This window comes from Heterodontus francisci, chromosome 19, assembly GCF_036365525.1.
Source record: "Heterodontus francisci isolate sHetFra1 chromosome 19, sHetFra1.hap1, whole genome shotgun sequence".
NCBI classification, from domain to species: Eukaryota; Metazoa; Chordata; class Chondrichthyes; order Heterodontiformes; family Heterodontidae; genus Heterodontus; species Heterodontus francisci.
The window spans coordinates 19,621,217-19,638,447 of NC_090389.1; the positions used below are offsets into that span (position 1 = coordinate 19,621,217).

The 17,231-nt window shown below is 44.4% G+C and overlaps 1 protein-coding gene across 7 annotated transcripts in view; it reads right to left on the reverse strand.

Annotated features, from left to right (window-relative positions):
* Positions 1 to 17,231, reverse strand: part of grip2b (glutamate receptor interacting protein 2b) — a 216,285-nt gene that overhangs the window by 55,204 nt on the left and 143,850 nt on the right. For 5 of the 7 annotated variants that reach the window (XM_068051431.1, XM_068051428.1, XM_068051432.1 and 2 more), the window contains 5 exons: positions 16,320 to 16,506; positions 13,954 to 14,099; positions 8,101 to 8,181; positions 4,248 to 4,317; positions 1,502 to 1,647 (listed from right to left, as the gene is read on the reverse strand). In XM_068051431.1, coding sequence (XP_067907532.1) covers positions 1,502 to 1,647; positions 4,248 to 4,317; positions 8,101 to 8,181; positions 13,954 to 14,099; positions 16,320 to 16,506 — 630 coding nt within the window. The remainder of the gene's footprint in view (positions 1 to 1,501; positions 1,648 to 4,247; positions 4,318 to 8,100; positions 8,182 to 13,953; positions 14,100 to 16,319; positions 16,507 to 17,231) is intronic. The other 2 variants (XM_068051429.1, XM_068051430.1) reach the window with 2 other exon arrangements.

Genomic DNA, 17,231 nt, shown 5'->3' on the forward strand with positions numbered 1-17,231 from the left:
CCCATCTCGAAATACAGGCTTAATCCAAAAGTCTTTCCTCCTCTGCAGCAAAAGTTGTTGGAAAGTTTTTGCAGTATCTCCTCAGCACTCCTTCTCCAGCAGCACCTCCAGCAACTGACTGCAGCACTGTCAGCTGCACCTCGTCGAGGAACTCAGCACTCAGTAATCCCAATCACAAAGGAGCCAATCCCCGTTTTTTTTTGTAGAGGGAGCTTTACTCTGTATCTAACCCCGTTTTTTTTTGTAGAGGGAGCTTTACTCTGTATCTAACCCCGTTTTTTTTTGTAGATGGAGCTTTACTCTGTATCTAACCCCCGTGCTGTACCTGTCCTGGGAGTGTTTGATGGGACAGTGTAGAGGGAGCTTTACTCTGTATCTAACCCCGTTTTTTTTTTAACCCCGTGCTGTACCTGTCCTGGAAGTGTTTGATGGGACAGTGCAGAGGAAGCTTTACTCTGTATCTAACCCATTTTTTTTTTTTTTTTTCTTTTTTTTTCTCTGTATCTAACCCCCGTACTGTACCTGTCCTGGGAGTGTTTGATCGGGGACAGTGTAGAGGGAGCTTTACTCTGTATCTAACCCCCATTTTTTTTTTTCCTTTTTTTTTTAAGGTGGCCTTTATACCCCAGGCCCCTTTTATATTTTTCACATCGAGGGGGCCTTTATTCTTCAGGCCCCCTTTATGTACATATTTACAGTTTTAAAATAACATTATTAAAACCAGATAAATAAACAAAAAACTCAAATTAAAATGCCATTCTCGGCATTAACGATGCACTCCAGTCCCTGCGGTGCCCACCGATCGCAGAAGGCCTCAAGCGTACCGGCGGAGTATCTAACCCCGTGCAGTACCTGTCCTGGGAGTGTTTGATGGGACACAGTGTAAAGTGAGCTTTTCTCTGTATCTAACCCCGTTTTTTTTTTTTCTTTTTTTTTCTTTTGCACATCTTCCACCCTCTGTATCTAACCCGTGCTGTACCTGGCCTGGGAGTGTTTGATGAGGACAGTGTAGAGGGAGCTTTACTCTGTATCTAACCCCGTGCTGTACCTGTCCTGGGAGTGTTTGATGGGACAGTGTAGAGGGAGCTTTACTCTGTATCTAACCCGTGCTGTACCTGGCCTGGGAGTGTTTGATGAGGACAGTGTAGAGGGAGCTTTACTCTGTATCTAACCCCGTGCTGTACCTGGCCTGGGAGTGTTTGGTGGGACAGTGTAGAGGGAGCTTTACTTTGTATCTAACCCCGTTTTTTTTTTAACCCCGTGCTGTACCTGTCCTGGGATTGTTTGACGGAACAGTGTAGAGGGAGCTTTACTCTGTATCTAACCTGTGCTGTACCTTAGATGGGAATAATTGATTGGACAGAGATTGGTCCTTAAAGTATTTTGTTACACCTGATGGACATCGCTGAACTCAGTTAACACAAAGGCACCCTCATCCCTCCTGAGGATCTGCTTTTAGAAAATGGAAACCTGGTTCAGGTCCTCTCTGCGCACTGAGTACCTGAGTTGTCCTCATCCTTTCGGATCTTCAGTTTGACCAGCTCGTCACATTGCTGCAAGATTTGCACCGCATCCTCCATTGAGCAGTTCTCTAGTCGGATGTTGTCAATGGCTAAGAGTTTGTCTCCAGGCTCCAGAGTCCCAGTTCTATTGGAGAAAGGAATAACATGACCGAGAACCCCAGTCTGCAGAGCAGTAAGGCAAAAGGAACATCCTCCAGAGCCCAAGGGGCTGAGCAATGGCTGGAATTCTGCTGCTAAGCTCAAAGTAAACTGCACTATGTGTCCCTCCTCCTCCTATATCTTCACTGTGTTGAAATTCAGACTCATCTTAACATCTCTGACTCTATCTCATTCTTGCACAAAGCCTCCGAATGATGGAACTCCTACCCTCCCCAAGTGTTACTTCACATTTACAATCTACAGGCATTTAGACCCAAACTTAAGGCCATCAAAACGTTGTTTCTGGAATTTATCTCATCTCCTCTCATATTCTTTTAAATCTCAATATTGTCCCTTCACTCTGGCCTTTGACTCTTCACCTCGGGTTCTGAGTAGGAAAAGAAGACTGACACTATTACCGATGTCATAACCTTCAAGCGCAAAGTTTGAAAGATTTACAGTCATCCAAACATTTCACTCTTGAACACAGGTTCATTTGTCTATATGGAATACCCAGATTGACATGGCAACAAGCTTTAGAAATAAAAGTGCCTTCATTATGAGATGGGAAAATGGAACTGACTGAGACCAGAGCTACTCTGAGAGCAGGTTTTCAGGCCAGTGTAGACTGGTGAAGCAGTAGTGATTGAACTTCCTCTTTCCTTTGTACTGATGTTCCAGTCACCTGAACTCAGAAGATAGTCGGGAAGCTGGGGAATTGTTTACACCAGTGAGGAGAAGGTTAATGAGGAATTTTATCAATGAATTTTAGAAAGGAAGAACTTGCATTTATATAGTGTCTTTTGCTACCTCAGGATGTCCCAAAGCACTTTACAACCAATGAAGTACTTTTGAAGTGTTGTAGGAAACACAGCAGCCAATTTGCACAGAGCAAGTTCCCACAAACAGCATTGTGATAATGACCAGATTATCTGTTTTTGTGATGTTGATTGAGGGATAAATATTGGCCAGGACACCAGTGATAACTCCCCTGCTCTTTTCACAGTAGTGCCATGAGACCTTTTACATCAACCTGATAGGGCAAATGGGGCCTTGGTTTAATATCTCATCTGAAAGACAGCATCTCTGATACTGCAGCACTCCCTCAGTACTGCACTAGAGTGTCAGCCTTGACTTTTGTGCTTAAGTCCTAGAGAGGAACTTGAACCTACAACCTTCTGACTCAGAAGGAGGAATGCTACCAACTGAGCCACAGCATCCAGGTAGACAGCATAGATGGAAAGGTGTCAGTAAATTCAATACACAATACAATAGGTTTTATTGAAAGAATCTAGAAAACAAGGTATAGTATGGGATGCTTGGAACTTTGGACCTGCCCAAATGAACTGCAATGGTCTTCATTTTTCCTGCACATTCCTCTACTCCTAGTTTACTATCCTCTGAGAGTCACACGCTGAAATTTCTGTACTGGTTACTCCCACATACTCCTGCCCCCATCCCTCGATTCTTGGCCCAGTTCACCTAGCTTACGTGTTGACTGGAGTTTCATTGATAATTTGTACAATCTTGTCAAGAGGACTAGATCAGGCTCTCTCATTGGCTGGATCACCTCCCAGTAGGCAACTGACCAAAGGTCTTATGTTCCATTTCCAGTTGGTGCTGAGTTAATTATTACCAGCCAGAGAGGAAGTAGGAGAGCTACAGCTGACCTCAGTGCCTGCTGGACCAGGGAGAGAAACGTGCGGCAGGATTGGTGTTTCACATCATTATCCAGTGACTGCTGCTGGAAAGTGCATGCACGTGGATGTCAGTCAACTGCAGGATTAGTTTGGGCTATGATACTTTCAAATAGCCAGATAGCCTACTGGCCCTGGCTGCCCAAGCTTAAAGATGTTCACTCGAGAGAGGGTATGGGAGGGTGGCCACCACCAGATAGAGACACCCTTGATTAAACAGGAAATTCCCAGGAGAGGGGGAAGAAGGGAATGGGAGATCATCAAGGAAACGCATCTGAACAGAAAAAGGATGTTCAAGGGGAAGACTGAATGTGATGTGTGAATAGAGTGTGCATGGCTTAGGTCCAGCACACTGGGCACCTGGAGGGCAAGGGGAGTGGGGAGGGCAAGAGGATCCTGTCGTGTTTGGAGACTGCATTCATATTACAGAGCTGAACCTCAGCATGAAGTGGCACCATGTTTTTAACATTCATTCTCAGGATGTAGGAGTCATTGGCAAGGCTGTCATGTATTGCCCATCTCTAGTTGCCCTGAGAAGGTTGTGGTGGGGTTCCTCTTAAACCACATTGTTGCAATTTCATACAATCTAGTGGCTTGTTAGGCCCACTTCAGAGGGAAGTTATGAGTTAAGCATGTTGGTGTGAGACTGAAGTTACGTATAGGCCCAGACCGGGTAAGAACAGTAAGTTTACATCCCCTAAGGACATTAGTGTACCAGTGTTGTGATGGGTCTGAGAGTCACACATCCTGCATAGAGCAGCATGGCTTTACACCCTTAGCAAAGTTGCCCAAATACTCCTGGTACTATGGTGAAACACAGTCAGGACCATTGCTGCTGTCGCTCATCACTTCATTACATACATGCATCAAATCGTGAACCAGTACCTACCGGTGCGCTACACTCCCCTTTTTAATATCAGATATAATCAGTGGATCCCCAGGCTTCCGGCTCACAGCTGCTGAACGGAAAAACACATCGCATGAATCAATTGAGCCAAAGGACTTTACATACAATGAATAACTGAACTCCAGTCACTGTTACTGTGTAGAGAAACGTGCCAGCCAGTACACATGTAGCAATGACCGGTTAATCGCTTTACTGTGGTGTTGGTTGAGAGGTGACTGTTGGCCAAGAACTCTCCTGCTCATCTTCAAATAGTACCCTGGGATCTTTTACATCCACCTGTACAGGCAGACGGAACCCCATTTTGACAGGTCATCCAAAAGATGGTACCTCCGACAGTGCAGGACACCCTCAGTAGGTGTAGGGCAGCAGGTCGGGATGGATGAGGGGAATCAGCTGAGATCTCTTAGTTGATCACTATCCAGTTAATTTTAAAGAAGAAATAAAGACTTGCAACGCCTTTAACAACGCACTTTACAAACAATGAAGTACTTTTGAAGCATAGTCACTGTTGCAGGAAATACAACAGTCAATTTGCGCACAGCTAGGTCCCACAAACAGCAATGTTAGCCTCATTTTGCCACAATTCAGACACTGGAGAGCCAGTGTGTGGACAATATTCTCCTATGAGCCAAGGGGTGATGGGCCAGCGTGTAAAAGTGCCTTTAGGAAAATGCAGCCACTTGCACTACTGAGAAATGACCACAAATTCAAGCTGTGGGGACGAATCCGACAAATGGTGGAAAGCAGGAAAGGAGTTAGTGCAGCGGAAGATTCTGATGCTGTGACGCACAATCCAATATCTTCGACCCATTTTACTTTCCAGCTGGAATGTGCATGGACGGGACCAGGTTTGACCAGCTTTCACCTTCAAGGAAACCACCTCAATTCGCTGCAATGATGACTGTGCAGCAGCTCCCCTCCTCCTTCTCCATGTTTCTAGAAGAAGTAAATTAACTTACATTCCCATAGCTCCTTTCACAACTTCACGATGTCCCAAAGTGTTTAATAGCTAATGAAGTTCTTTTATACAAATAGTAATGTGATATATTTGAGTGTAGTTGTTGGCTCAGGGATAAATGCTAGCCAGGGAGAACTCCCCTGCTATTCTTTGAATTGTACCATGGGATCAGCTAGGTCCACCTAAGGTCTCTATATAACATTGCATCTGAGAGACAGCACCTCTCCCTCAATAGTACACTGGAGTGCCAGCCTAGATTACATACTCAACTCTCTAGATTGGGACTTGAACCCACAACATTCTAAGTCAGCAGCAAGAGTGCTACACACTGAGCCACAGCTGACACCTCCTAAATCTGGCTCTCACCCTTTTGGCAGAATGTTAAGCCTATTTTGCAATGACAGTTCGGTCACTACACAGCCAGTGTGTGAACACCAATCTCCAATGATCCAATCTACACAGGGCCAGTGTGTAAAAGCACTTCAAGGAAATGCAGCCGCTTGATCTACTGAGAAACAACCACAAATTCAGGCTGTAGGGACGAGCCTGACAAATGGTGGAAACTGGGGAAAGAGTTAATGCAGCAGAAGATTCTGATTTTGTGATGTACAATCCAATAGCTTAGACCCCCTTTTGTGAGTATTTTATTCATAGAGAGATAAAGAAACTTAGAAGTATGGATTACAGGAAAAGGTCATGAGGAGAGAAAAACTAAATGCAGAGGTTTTGTGAGACTGATTGGCTTACAATGGGAACAATGGGACAACAATTCCCACCTGAGGTACTTCTCACAACATCTGGTTCAATAGTGCAGCCATTCAACTTACAAAAGCAGCCACAAAGTCCATATGTGCCAAGAGATTGTTTGCCTGCAGTTCTCCATAACAGCACAATCATTTGCCTTTCACAATCGAGCAGACTACCTGAAATCCCTCATTACCTGTATCCTCTATCGATCAGATCACCGAGGCACTTGACAATAAAAACCCTATTGAATTGCCAGAATCATCATTGCCTCGGCAGAAATATCTATAGATTATGGAGAGAGGGTAAACTCAGTTCCCCTACCACCCCCTATTACTTAAAGGTTCCATATGGAAAGGGACTACACACTAGAACTTTCTTTCTTCAGTCTATGTCAGGATTATTATACCTTCCTGTTTGGAGGACGAGGTTGTTTCCCATTTGTTATTTTTCAGTCGGCTAATCAAGTTGTGTGGAGGTGTGGTTTTAAAATGCGCTACCCCTCAAGATGAGGCACAGTGGGGATGAAAAGAAGACAGATGATCACAACAAGATAACAGTCGTTTAACCTTTCTAAACTGGCACTAGTGTTGAGAATTTGTAAATCCAACTCTGGATAAAAGGGACAACGTGATGAAGGTGATGACCAATGATGGGCAAGTTGAGGGAGCAAATCAGAAGCTTGGTTGAAAGGATAGGCTTTAAGAGGGATTTTAGAGAAGGGTAGGGAATTGGAGGGGTAGAGGAGCTTAGGGAGGGAATTCCAGAGAGTAAGGTTAAGGTAGCTGAAGGTCCTACTATCTATGGGACACAGGGTTAGGGAGCTCTGTAACAAAGGTCAGAGTTGGAGGGCCGAAGGGTGCAGGAGGCTCATTAGGCTGGAGGAGGTTGCAGAAGGAGGGAGATGTGAGATTTAGTGCTGGGCAGGATACAAGCAGTTAAATCCTGGACAAGTTGCAGCTTAGGGAGGGCAAAGGATGGGAGGTGGGCAACAACAGCACTGGAGAAATTGAGTGGTAAGAAAAGCATGGATAAGGGTTTTAGGCAATGGGGTGAAGGCCAGTGATGTTGGGGAAGTGGAAGTGAACAGTCTTGTTGATGAATAGAGTGTGAGGTTGGAGATTAAAGCCCTGGGTTGAACAGGATGTCTTGGTTTGTTATGGCCTGGTTCAGCCTGAGTAAATGTTTGACGAAAGGATGGAACTAATGGCTGGGAATTTCTTTGGAGCTGTTTCTGCTCCGCCAGCTTAACTTGGCCGGAAGTGTAACAGAATGCCCATTTATATATTTCCATGGACTCCCAGTGACGTTGCAGTATTGGAGCGGGAACAACACTGAGGAAATTCCCAGCCTATGACAAGAACCATGGTTTTGGTCTTTCTGATGTTCAGTTGGAGCTCACTTAGTTGGCATCCTATGTAAACTAACGAAGGTACCTGGGCTGAGATTTATAGTTAGACTCCATGGCCCAGCTCATTGCAGAGTGTCATAGAATCACGCTTCAGAGGCCAGGCAGGAAGCATCTGGATAAGTGGGACAAACATGTGCAGAAACCTACGCATCCAGCAGAAAAACCATCCAGTCTCCCACCTGACATGACCTCTACCCTTCAGCTGAGGTACAGCAGCTGCTGTTCTCATGTGAGGGGCTGGTTTTGAACACCCCAAAACCCTGAATCAACCCTGAAAAGAAAGACTACATTTGTATAGAGCCTTTCCACAGCCGCAGGATGTTCCAAAGTATTTCACAGTCAATGAAGTACTTTAGAAGTGTAGTCGCTGTTGTAATGTAGGAAATGCAGCAACTAATTTGTGCACAGTAATCTCCCACAAACAACAATGAGATGGATGATCAGACAATCTGTTTCTGGTCGAGGGATAAACCTTAGCCAGGACATTTACATCGACCTGAGAGGGGAAGTGGGGTTCGGTTTAACATCTTGTCTAAAAGATGGCACCTTGACAGTGTAGAACTCCCTGAGGTGACTTAAGAAATTCCCTGAGCCTTGTGTTTTAGAGTGATGCAATAAAAACACATCGCTTCACTAATCCACAGGAACAGGATTCGTTCAGTTGTAAAGTGCCTGCACAACAAGATTAAGGAAGATCTGGACCTGAAAGAGAGTCTACTCACAACTGATGGTAATGCCAAGCTCAACCCCTCTCTTCTTGGGAAGTTTCACGTGAAAGGTCCCACTACTGGGAATAACAGATTCTGGAGAAGAGAAACAAAGACAGAAGAAGCTGCGTAATATGCCAGGAATTTTTACTGAGTGAAAATGAAGTCCATAAGGTGCATTTGCTCTGTACTGTATTTAAGTATTTTTTGATTTCCCTTGATGCCTGAGAACACTAGATGAACACTTAACACATTTGTGTAACATTCTTGTGCCCGCTACTTTAACGCAGTTTCTTAATTTCAGCTGGTTAACTCCTCTAAAATTCCATATGATGTGTTAAATGTTCAAACACCAAGATCACCATCAGCACTTTCTGGGTTTCTATGATGTAATTGTTTATGCATCCAGCAGAGGGAGCCCAGAATCCTGGAGGTAATCATGGAACCTTACAGTACAGAAGGAGGCCATTCGGCCCATTGTGCCTGTGTCAGCTCTTTAAAAGAGCTATCCAATTCGTCCCACTCCCATGCAGTTTCTCCATAGCTCTGCAAATTTCTTCTTTTAAAGTAGATATCCGATTCCCTTTGAAAGTTAGTATTCAGTCTGCTTCCACCATCCTTCAGGCAGGTGCATTCAGAACTCGCTGCATAAACGTTTTGTCCTAGAACCATAGAAAAGTTACAGCACAGAAAGAGGCCATTCAGGCCATCGTGTCTGCTCCGGCTGACAAAATTATCCACCCAATCTAATCCCAACTTCCAGCACCTGGTCCGTAGCCTTGCAGGTTACAGCACCTCAGGTGCAGGTCCAGCTACCTTTTAAATGAATTGAGGGTTTCTGCCTCCAGCACTGATGCAGGCAGTGAACTCCAGACACCCACTACTCTCTGGGTGAAAAGAATTTTCCTCATGTCCCCTCTAATCCTTCTACCAATCACCTTCAATCTGTGCCCCCGGTAATTGACCTCTCCGCTAGGGGCAACAGGTCCTTCTTGTCTACTCTATCTAGGCCCCTCATAATTTTGTACACCTCAATTAAGTCACCCCTCAGCCTCCTCTGTTTTAAGGAAAACAACCCTTGCCTATCCAATCTTTCCTCATAGCTTCAATTTTACAGCCCTAACATTCTTTGTAAATCTGCTCTGTACTCTCTCCAGAGTAATGAAGTCCTTCCTCTAATGTGGTGACCAGAACGGTACACAATACTCCAGCTGTGGCCTAACCAGCGTTTTATACAGTTCCAATATTACATCCCTGCTTTTGTATTCTATACCTCGGCCAGTAATGGAAGGCATTCCATATGCCTTCTTCACCGCTCTACCTGTCCTGCCACCTACAGGGACCTGTGGACATGCACCCCAAGGTCTCTCATTTCCTCTACCCCTTTCAAAATCCTCCTGTTATTGTGTATTCCCTAGATTTGTTTGTCCTCCTCAAATGCATTACCTCACACTTCTCCGGATTGAATTCAATTTGCCACTTCTCTGCCCACTCAACCAAACCATTGATATCATTCTGGAGTTTACAGCTATCCTCTTCACTATCAACTACATGGCCAATTTTTGTGTCATCTGCAAATTTCCCAATCATGCCTCCCACATTTAAGTCCAAATCATCCCAACACTGAGCCCTGTGGAACGCCACTGAAAACTGCTTTCCATTCGCAAAAACATCCATCGACCATTACCCTTTGTTTCCTGTCACTGAGCCAATTCTGGATCCAACTTGCCACATTCCCCTGTATCCCATGGGCTTTTACTTTTCTTACCAGTCTGCCATGTGGGACCTTGTCAAATGGTTTACTAGAATCCATGTAGACAACATCCACTACACTACCCTCATCAATCCTTGTTACTTCCTCAAAAAATTCAATTAAGTTAGTAAGACACGGCCTTTCCTTAACAAATCCATGCTGACTATTCTTGATTATTCCGTGCCTTGCTAACTGACAGTTTATCCTATCTGTCAGAATTGATTCTAATAATGTACCCACCCCCGAGGTCAGACTGACCAGCCTATAATTATTTGGCCTATCCCTCGCACCCTTTTTAAACAATGGTACAACGTTCGCAGACCTCCAATCCTCTGGTACCTCGCCTGTATCTGGTGAGGATTTGAAAATGATCCTCAGAGCATCCGCTATATCCTCCCTGGCTTCCTTGAACAGCCCGGGATACAATCCACCCGGCCCTAGTGATTTATCCACTTTCCAGGTTGTCAGACCCTCTAGTACTTGCTCTCTCATTATGCTTATTGTATCTAACATTTCACACTCCTCCTCTTTGACTACAATGTCTGCACCATCCCTCTCCTTTGTGAAGACAGAGACAAAGTACTCATTAAGAACCCTGCCCAAATCTTCTGCATCCACGCATAAGTTACCTTGTACATCTCTGATAGGCCTTACCCTTTCCTTAGTTATCCTCTTACTCTTAATGTACTGATAAAACATCTTTGGGTTTTCCTTGATTGTACCTGCCAATATTTTTTCATGTCCTCTCTTTGCTTTCCTAATTTCCTTTTTTACTTCACCCCTGCACTTTCTATACTCCTCTAGGCTTTCTAAAGTGTTAACTTTTTTGTGATCATCATAACCTTTCTTTTTCTGTTTTTTCTTACCCTGTAAGCTTCCAGATATGCATGGGGCTCTATATTTGGCAGTACCACCCTTTCTCTTTGTGGGGACATGCCTACACTGTGCCTGTAGAATCTCGCTTTTGAATGCCTCCCATTGGTTTGCCATTGATTTTCCTTCAAGTAGCTGTATCCAGTACATTTTTGCCAGGTCACCTCTCAGTTTCGTAAAAATTTGCCTTCCTCCAATTTAGGACTTTTACTCCTGTTTTATCTTTGTCCGTTTCCAGAATAATGCTAAATGTATTATGGTCACTATCTCCAAAATGGTCACCCACTGCTACTTCTTCCACTTGCCCAGCTTCATTTCTTAAGACTAAATTTAGAATGGTGCCCCCTTTCATTGGGCTTGTTATGTGCTGGCTAACAAAGTTCTCCTGAATGCAGTTCAAGAATTTTGTACCTTCTGTGCCTTTCACACTGTTTGCATCCCAGTTGAATTAGGGAAGTTGAAATTCCCAACTATTATTGCCCTATTGTTTTTGCACTCAGAGATTTGCCTATATATTTGTTCCTCTATGTCCCTCTCACTATTTGGGGGGTCTATAGTACATTCCTAGTAGTGTGGCTGCCCCTTTTTTATTTCTGAGCTCAACCCATATGGCCTCATTGATGATTCATTTAGCATATCATCCCTCCTCACGGCTGTAATTAATTCTTTAAGCAATAATGCTGCACCCTCTCCTTTTTTATCCCCCTCTCTATCCTGCCTGAAAACTCTAAATCCAGGGATGTTGAGCTGCCATTTCTGCCCCTCTTTAAGCCAAGCTTCTGTTATAGCAATGATATCGTGCTGCCATGTGTCTATCTGTGCCCTCAGCTCATCGGCTTTATTTGTTACACTCCTTGCATTTAAATAAATACCTTTTAACACTGCCAAATTCCTGTGCTGCACACTTTTTAACCTTTGCTTCTTCTGTCTTTCAGAGTCACTCGCTAATTTTCTGCCTCCTGTTCCCTCCTCTGAATTTTTTCCATCCCCCTGCCAATCTAGTTTAAAACATCCCCAACAGCACTAGCAAACCTTCCTGCAAGTATATTCGTCCCAGTCTTGTTCAGGTGTAGACTGTCCAACTTGTACAGGCCCCACCTTCCCCAAAACCGGTCCCAATGCCCCAGAAATCTGAAGCCCTCCCTCTTGCACCATCTCTTCAGCTATGTATTCATCTAGTGTATTCTCCTATTTGTATACTCACTAGCACATGACCTTGGGAGTAATCCGGAAATTACTACCTTTGAGGTCCTGCTTGCTAATCTCTTTCCTAACTCCCTAAACTCAGCCTACAGAACCTCATCCTTTTTTCCACCTATATCGTTGGTATCAATGTGGACCATGACCTCACCCTCCAGTATGCTATCCATGACCTGTGCACCAGGGAGACAGCGTATCATCCTGGAATCACATCTGCGACCACAGAAATGCCTGTCTGTTCCCCTAACTATAGAATCCCCTACCACTATTGCTTTCCTGTCTTTTCACCTCCCTCCCTGCACAGCTGAGCCACCCACAGTGCTCTGGTCATGATTCTCACTGCACTCTCCAAAGGAACCCTCTCTCCCATCAGTACTCAGAACTGAATACCGGTTAGAAAGTGAGATGTCCTCCGGGGACTCCTGCACTACCAGCCTTGTCCTTCTTGTCTGTCTGCCAGCTATACACTCCCTCTCTGCCTGCACACTCTTAAGCTGCAGGGTGACCACCTCCTGAAATGTGTTATCCACATATCTCTCATCCTCACAAATGCACCTCAGTGACACTAGCTGCTCCTTGAGTTCCAAGATTCGGCGCTCGAGTTTTTGCATTTGGTGGCACTTTCTGCACATGTAGTTTTCCAGGACATTTGTAGGGTCCTGAAGTCCCCACATGGCACAGGATGGGTGTGAGCAGCCCTGCCATGCCTCAAATTATTTATTTATTGCACTAAAATTGAAAGTTAAATACAATAAAATGGTTATAAATAGAATGAACAAACAAGTAACAACCTACCGAACACTGGTATTTCAGCTTCTACTTAGTAGATAGACTTAAATGTTAGAGAAAAAATAAAAATCAGCAGAAAAAAGAAAATAAGAAAATACCCACCAGATACACATCAACCAGCTCCTTGTGCCTCGCCGCTCTCTCTCCCCCTCCCACTGTTTGTAGATTTGAAGTCACACCCAGCCACTCACCTACCTGCTTCCCTGTGATGTCACACCTCAATTTTACTTTCCGACCGCTGGCAACTGGCAGCAGCAGCAACAAGTCCTGCTCTGAACTCACTGTTTCCTGGTGAACTCTCGCATTCTCTCTCTCTCTCTCTCTCCCCTGGGCTCTTTATGCCCCGCACTGATCTCGCTGTTTCCTGGTGAACTCTCCTCTCTCTCTCCTGGGCTCTTTATTCCCTTCTCCAATCTCGCTGTTTCCCCTTGAACTCTCACTTGCTCCCGGGCTGTTTATGCCCTGCTCTGATCTCACTGTTTCCCAGTGAACTCTCACTCTCTCTCTTTACCGGCCTCTTTTTGCCCCGCTCTGATCTTGCTGTTTCCCAGTGAACTTCAACTCATCTCTTCCTTGGTTCATTCGCAAATTATTTTAAATATGTTCTCTCTGGTTACTGACCCTCCTATCAGTGAAAATAGTTTTTGCTAATTTACTCTATAGTGGTAGAATAACTAGCTGGTGCTTACTGTTGAGGTTCACAATGAAGAAAGCCACTTGGGTTCAGCGTCAGAGAGGGTGGCCAATTACCCATCCATGCACCATATGGCAGCACCACTCAGGAGTAGTGTTGCCTACCCGCCAGGATTGTCCTGCAGTCTTGAGGAATTAAAGGTTAATCTCCTGGATGCTGCTGTGAGCCAACTCACAGGAAAACCACAGGACCAATCCCACCAATGAACCTACAGACATAAGAACAGCCTCTTTCCAAACGCCTCGTAAAACTCAAACAGTATATGAAATATAACCACAAACAGGCCTATAACCCATGGCTTGCACCTTGCACCTATAGCCTTCAAGCCTCGCATTTGTGCCAGATTTGGTTTCAACCAAAACCATTTGTGCATTGTTTCCATATTGCCAGTAACAGTCTGTGGCCTTCTTTGTAACAGCTGTATAGTTAGCGATACTGCCAGTCACAGCACACTAGCCATGTTGACCATCTGCTTGATGGGAATTCCATTAAAATGCCTACTTTGTCCTCTCTGGTTCTCACAAATGGGTTTCAAACACTTCTCTTGATTGCAACGTACCTGCCACGTCAAACTCTATCTCCAGAGTAACTTTGTTTGCGAGAGCCGCATCTCGTAACAGCTGGTTGGCCTCCTCTAGGGTCCCGTCCTCTGTTGGCATGCCGTTGATGGACAGAACGCGATCGCCCACCTGTATGAGTCCGCATCTGGATCCGGAATGCGCCAGTTGAAAAGTTTTTGGGACCAAGAAGGGACATAGAAAGAAAACTAGTTATCTGCGGCAGAGGAAACTACACCCACAAGCTTCGATTGAGCAGGTTAGAAACCATATATTCTCATCTCTTAAAAGAATCAAACCCTTTGCTAGATCAGTAAAGAAGAAAGAATTCGCACCTAGACAGCATCAGTCATGACTACACGACGACCTAAAGCATTTTGCAGCCAATGAAGTACTTTTGAAGTACTATCACAGTTGTAATGTAGGAAACGTAGCAACCAGTCTGTGCACAGCAAGATCCAAAAAAGTGCAATGAAATAAATGACCAGATAATTTGTTTTATTGATGTTCGTTGAAGGATCAACATTGGCCAGGACAGCTGGGGAGAACTCCCCTGCGTTTCTACGAACAGTGCCACGGGATCTTTAATGCCTATTCCTAGTTGCCCAAACTGAGTGCTTTGCTAGGCCACTTCTGAGGACATTTAAGTGTCAACCATGTTGGGATTGGTGTCAAGTGTAGGCCAGCCTGAGTAAGGATGGCAGGTTTCCTTCCCTAAAGGAACTGTGTGAACTAGTTGGGCACAATGACAATCTGACAGCTTCATGATTACTTTTATTGATACCAGCTCTTTACTTACAGATTTGTTTGAACCAAACTCAAAAATCTCAAACTGTAATAGTGGGATTTGAACTCATGCTCTCTGGATTAATAGTCCCGGCTGCTGGATTACTAAAGAAAGGAAGAAAGACTTGCATTTATATTTGCTTCTTTCACAATTCCAGGATGTGCCAAAAGGTTTAATAGTCAATTGAGCACTTTTTTTGAAGTGTAGTCACTGTTGTAATGTAGGAAATATGATAGTCAAACTGCACAAAGTGCAATGTGATAATAATCAGATATTCTGTTTTAAGGTGTTGCTGAAGGTTAAATATTGGTCAGCACAACAGGGAGAGCCCTCCTGCTATTCTGCAAAATAGTTCCATGCGATGTCCCCTCTAATTTTTTTTGATGTGCACGGTCCTTTTAAGATTACTGCACAGCCGCGCATGCGCGTATCTTAAAGGGAATATTGGTTGTGCATGGCCCATTTGCTGCACTGCGCTGTGTGTTCCAGATTGCTGTGCACTCGCGCAGCTTAAAGGGGGCATTGGTGCTGTAGGATCTTTTTCACCCTGAGAGGACAGATAGGGCCTCAGTTTAAAGGCTCATCTGAAAGACGGAACCTTTGTTAGTGCAGCATTCCCTCATTACTGCACAGGGAATGCCAACCTAGATATTGTACTCCAGCCCATGGTGTGAATTCAGTAGCATAACCACTACACTAGTGTACCCATGCTGAAACAAAACATAATCAGATTTCTGAATGCAGATTACACGGGTTGATTCTTTGATATGGTGTGGCATCAAGTCCATAATCTCCTTCTTGGGACTGTAATCTGCCACCATCATTCTGGGTGAATGATTTGGAAATGATTTAAGTGTGTCATGTAGCTGCAAATCAATTCAAAGTACTGATGCTACACAGTCCCTTCAATGCCAGATAGTAATTTTACTCTACCACCAAATGAATCACAATGGAAAATATATAGACTTTTAATCATAATAATTAACACATCTAGCTAATTACTGAGCAAAATGTTGTACCTTATTTACTGAACAGCATTTCATTTCAATGTAATTTTCTTGTCACTGAGCTGGTAACCAAGGCTTGAACAGCAACAGTGAAACACAAAATGTCTTCATATTCCGTCACATCAGGACCTTTTCACGGGAAGGTTTGTTACCGTGTATTCTAATCCCTCCATGGTCTACCTCTCTCTATAACCACCTCCAACCCATGGAGATATCTGCGCTCCTTCAATTCTCGCCACTTGGGCTTCCCTGATTTTAATCGCTCCACCATTGGCAGCCGTGCCTTCAGCTTCTAAGGCACTAAACTCTGGAATTCCCTCCCTAAACCTCTCCCCACCTCTACCTCTCTCTCTTTCTTTAAGACACTCGTTAAAATCTACCTCTCTAACCCAACTTTTGACCAGTCTTAAAGCCCCTTATGTAGCTAGGTGTCAAATTTTGTTTCAGAATACTCCTGTGAAGTGCCTTGGGAGGTTTGACGATGTTAAAGGTGTTTATATAAATCCAAGCTGTTTTTATAACTTCTTTTTTTCATTTGCTTTTGACGGGCAATAATATCAGGGTGGCTTCTAACCTTTCAGCAGGACTGTCCGGATCTATAAATTGTATGAGTGGGGGAGACGAGAGGGGCTCGGTGGCAAAGATTCCTCCCTGAAGCTGCAATCCAAATCCATTCAGCGGATCCCCTTTCAAAAAGATTTCCGTCGTCTCAGTGTGCACGATCTGTCCTCCTGGGCCTATTGTGCTTGAGGCTAGTGACACTAGAGAGCAAAAAGAGCAGTGTGAAACATCAGTCAGACTAGCGTTTGGTACAAGAAGTATGACAGTTCTTCAGCATTGTCCAGGATCCCCACTGATACCTTCTGTCGAGGACTGATTCACTGAGCAGAGACTTGCCCAAGAACCACTCTCAACTGACCCACTACAAAGCCCTTTACCTGCTTACGCCCTAAACATTCTTTTGTAAAGACTTCTCTTACTCTCACCTTCTCCCTTCCTTGCTCCATGAACATCCAAGATCTAATAGCCTGTGAACCGAGGCCATGCATACGTCTGCTGAATGCCACAGGTGATGGGGAAGTGGGGTCCCAGTGATCCTTGGACCACACTAACAGTACTGAGGGAGTACAGCACTGTCGGAGGTGACGTCTTTCAGATGAAACGTTAAACCAAGGTTCCATGAGCCCTCTCAGGTGAATGTAAAAGATTCCACGCCTACTATTCAAAGAAAAGCAGGAGAGTGCTCCCTGGTGTCCTGGCCAATATTTATCCAACAACCAAACTCATTGAAAAACAGATTTTCTAATCATGATGTCACTGCTGCTTGTGGGATCTTGCTGTGCGCAAATTGGCTGCCTCATTTCTCCACCCTCCTCCAGTGCTTAATTGGTTATAACGCACAAGTCTTTTTTTTCTTAGACCAAGCAAGTTTTACTAGCTGTGATTTATGGGTTAAAAAGGCCCCTCAAAGAGCTGTCACTAAAAT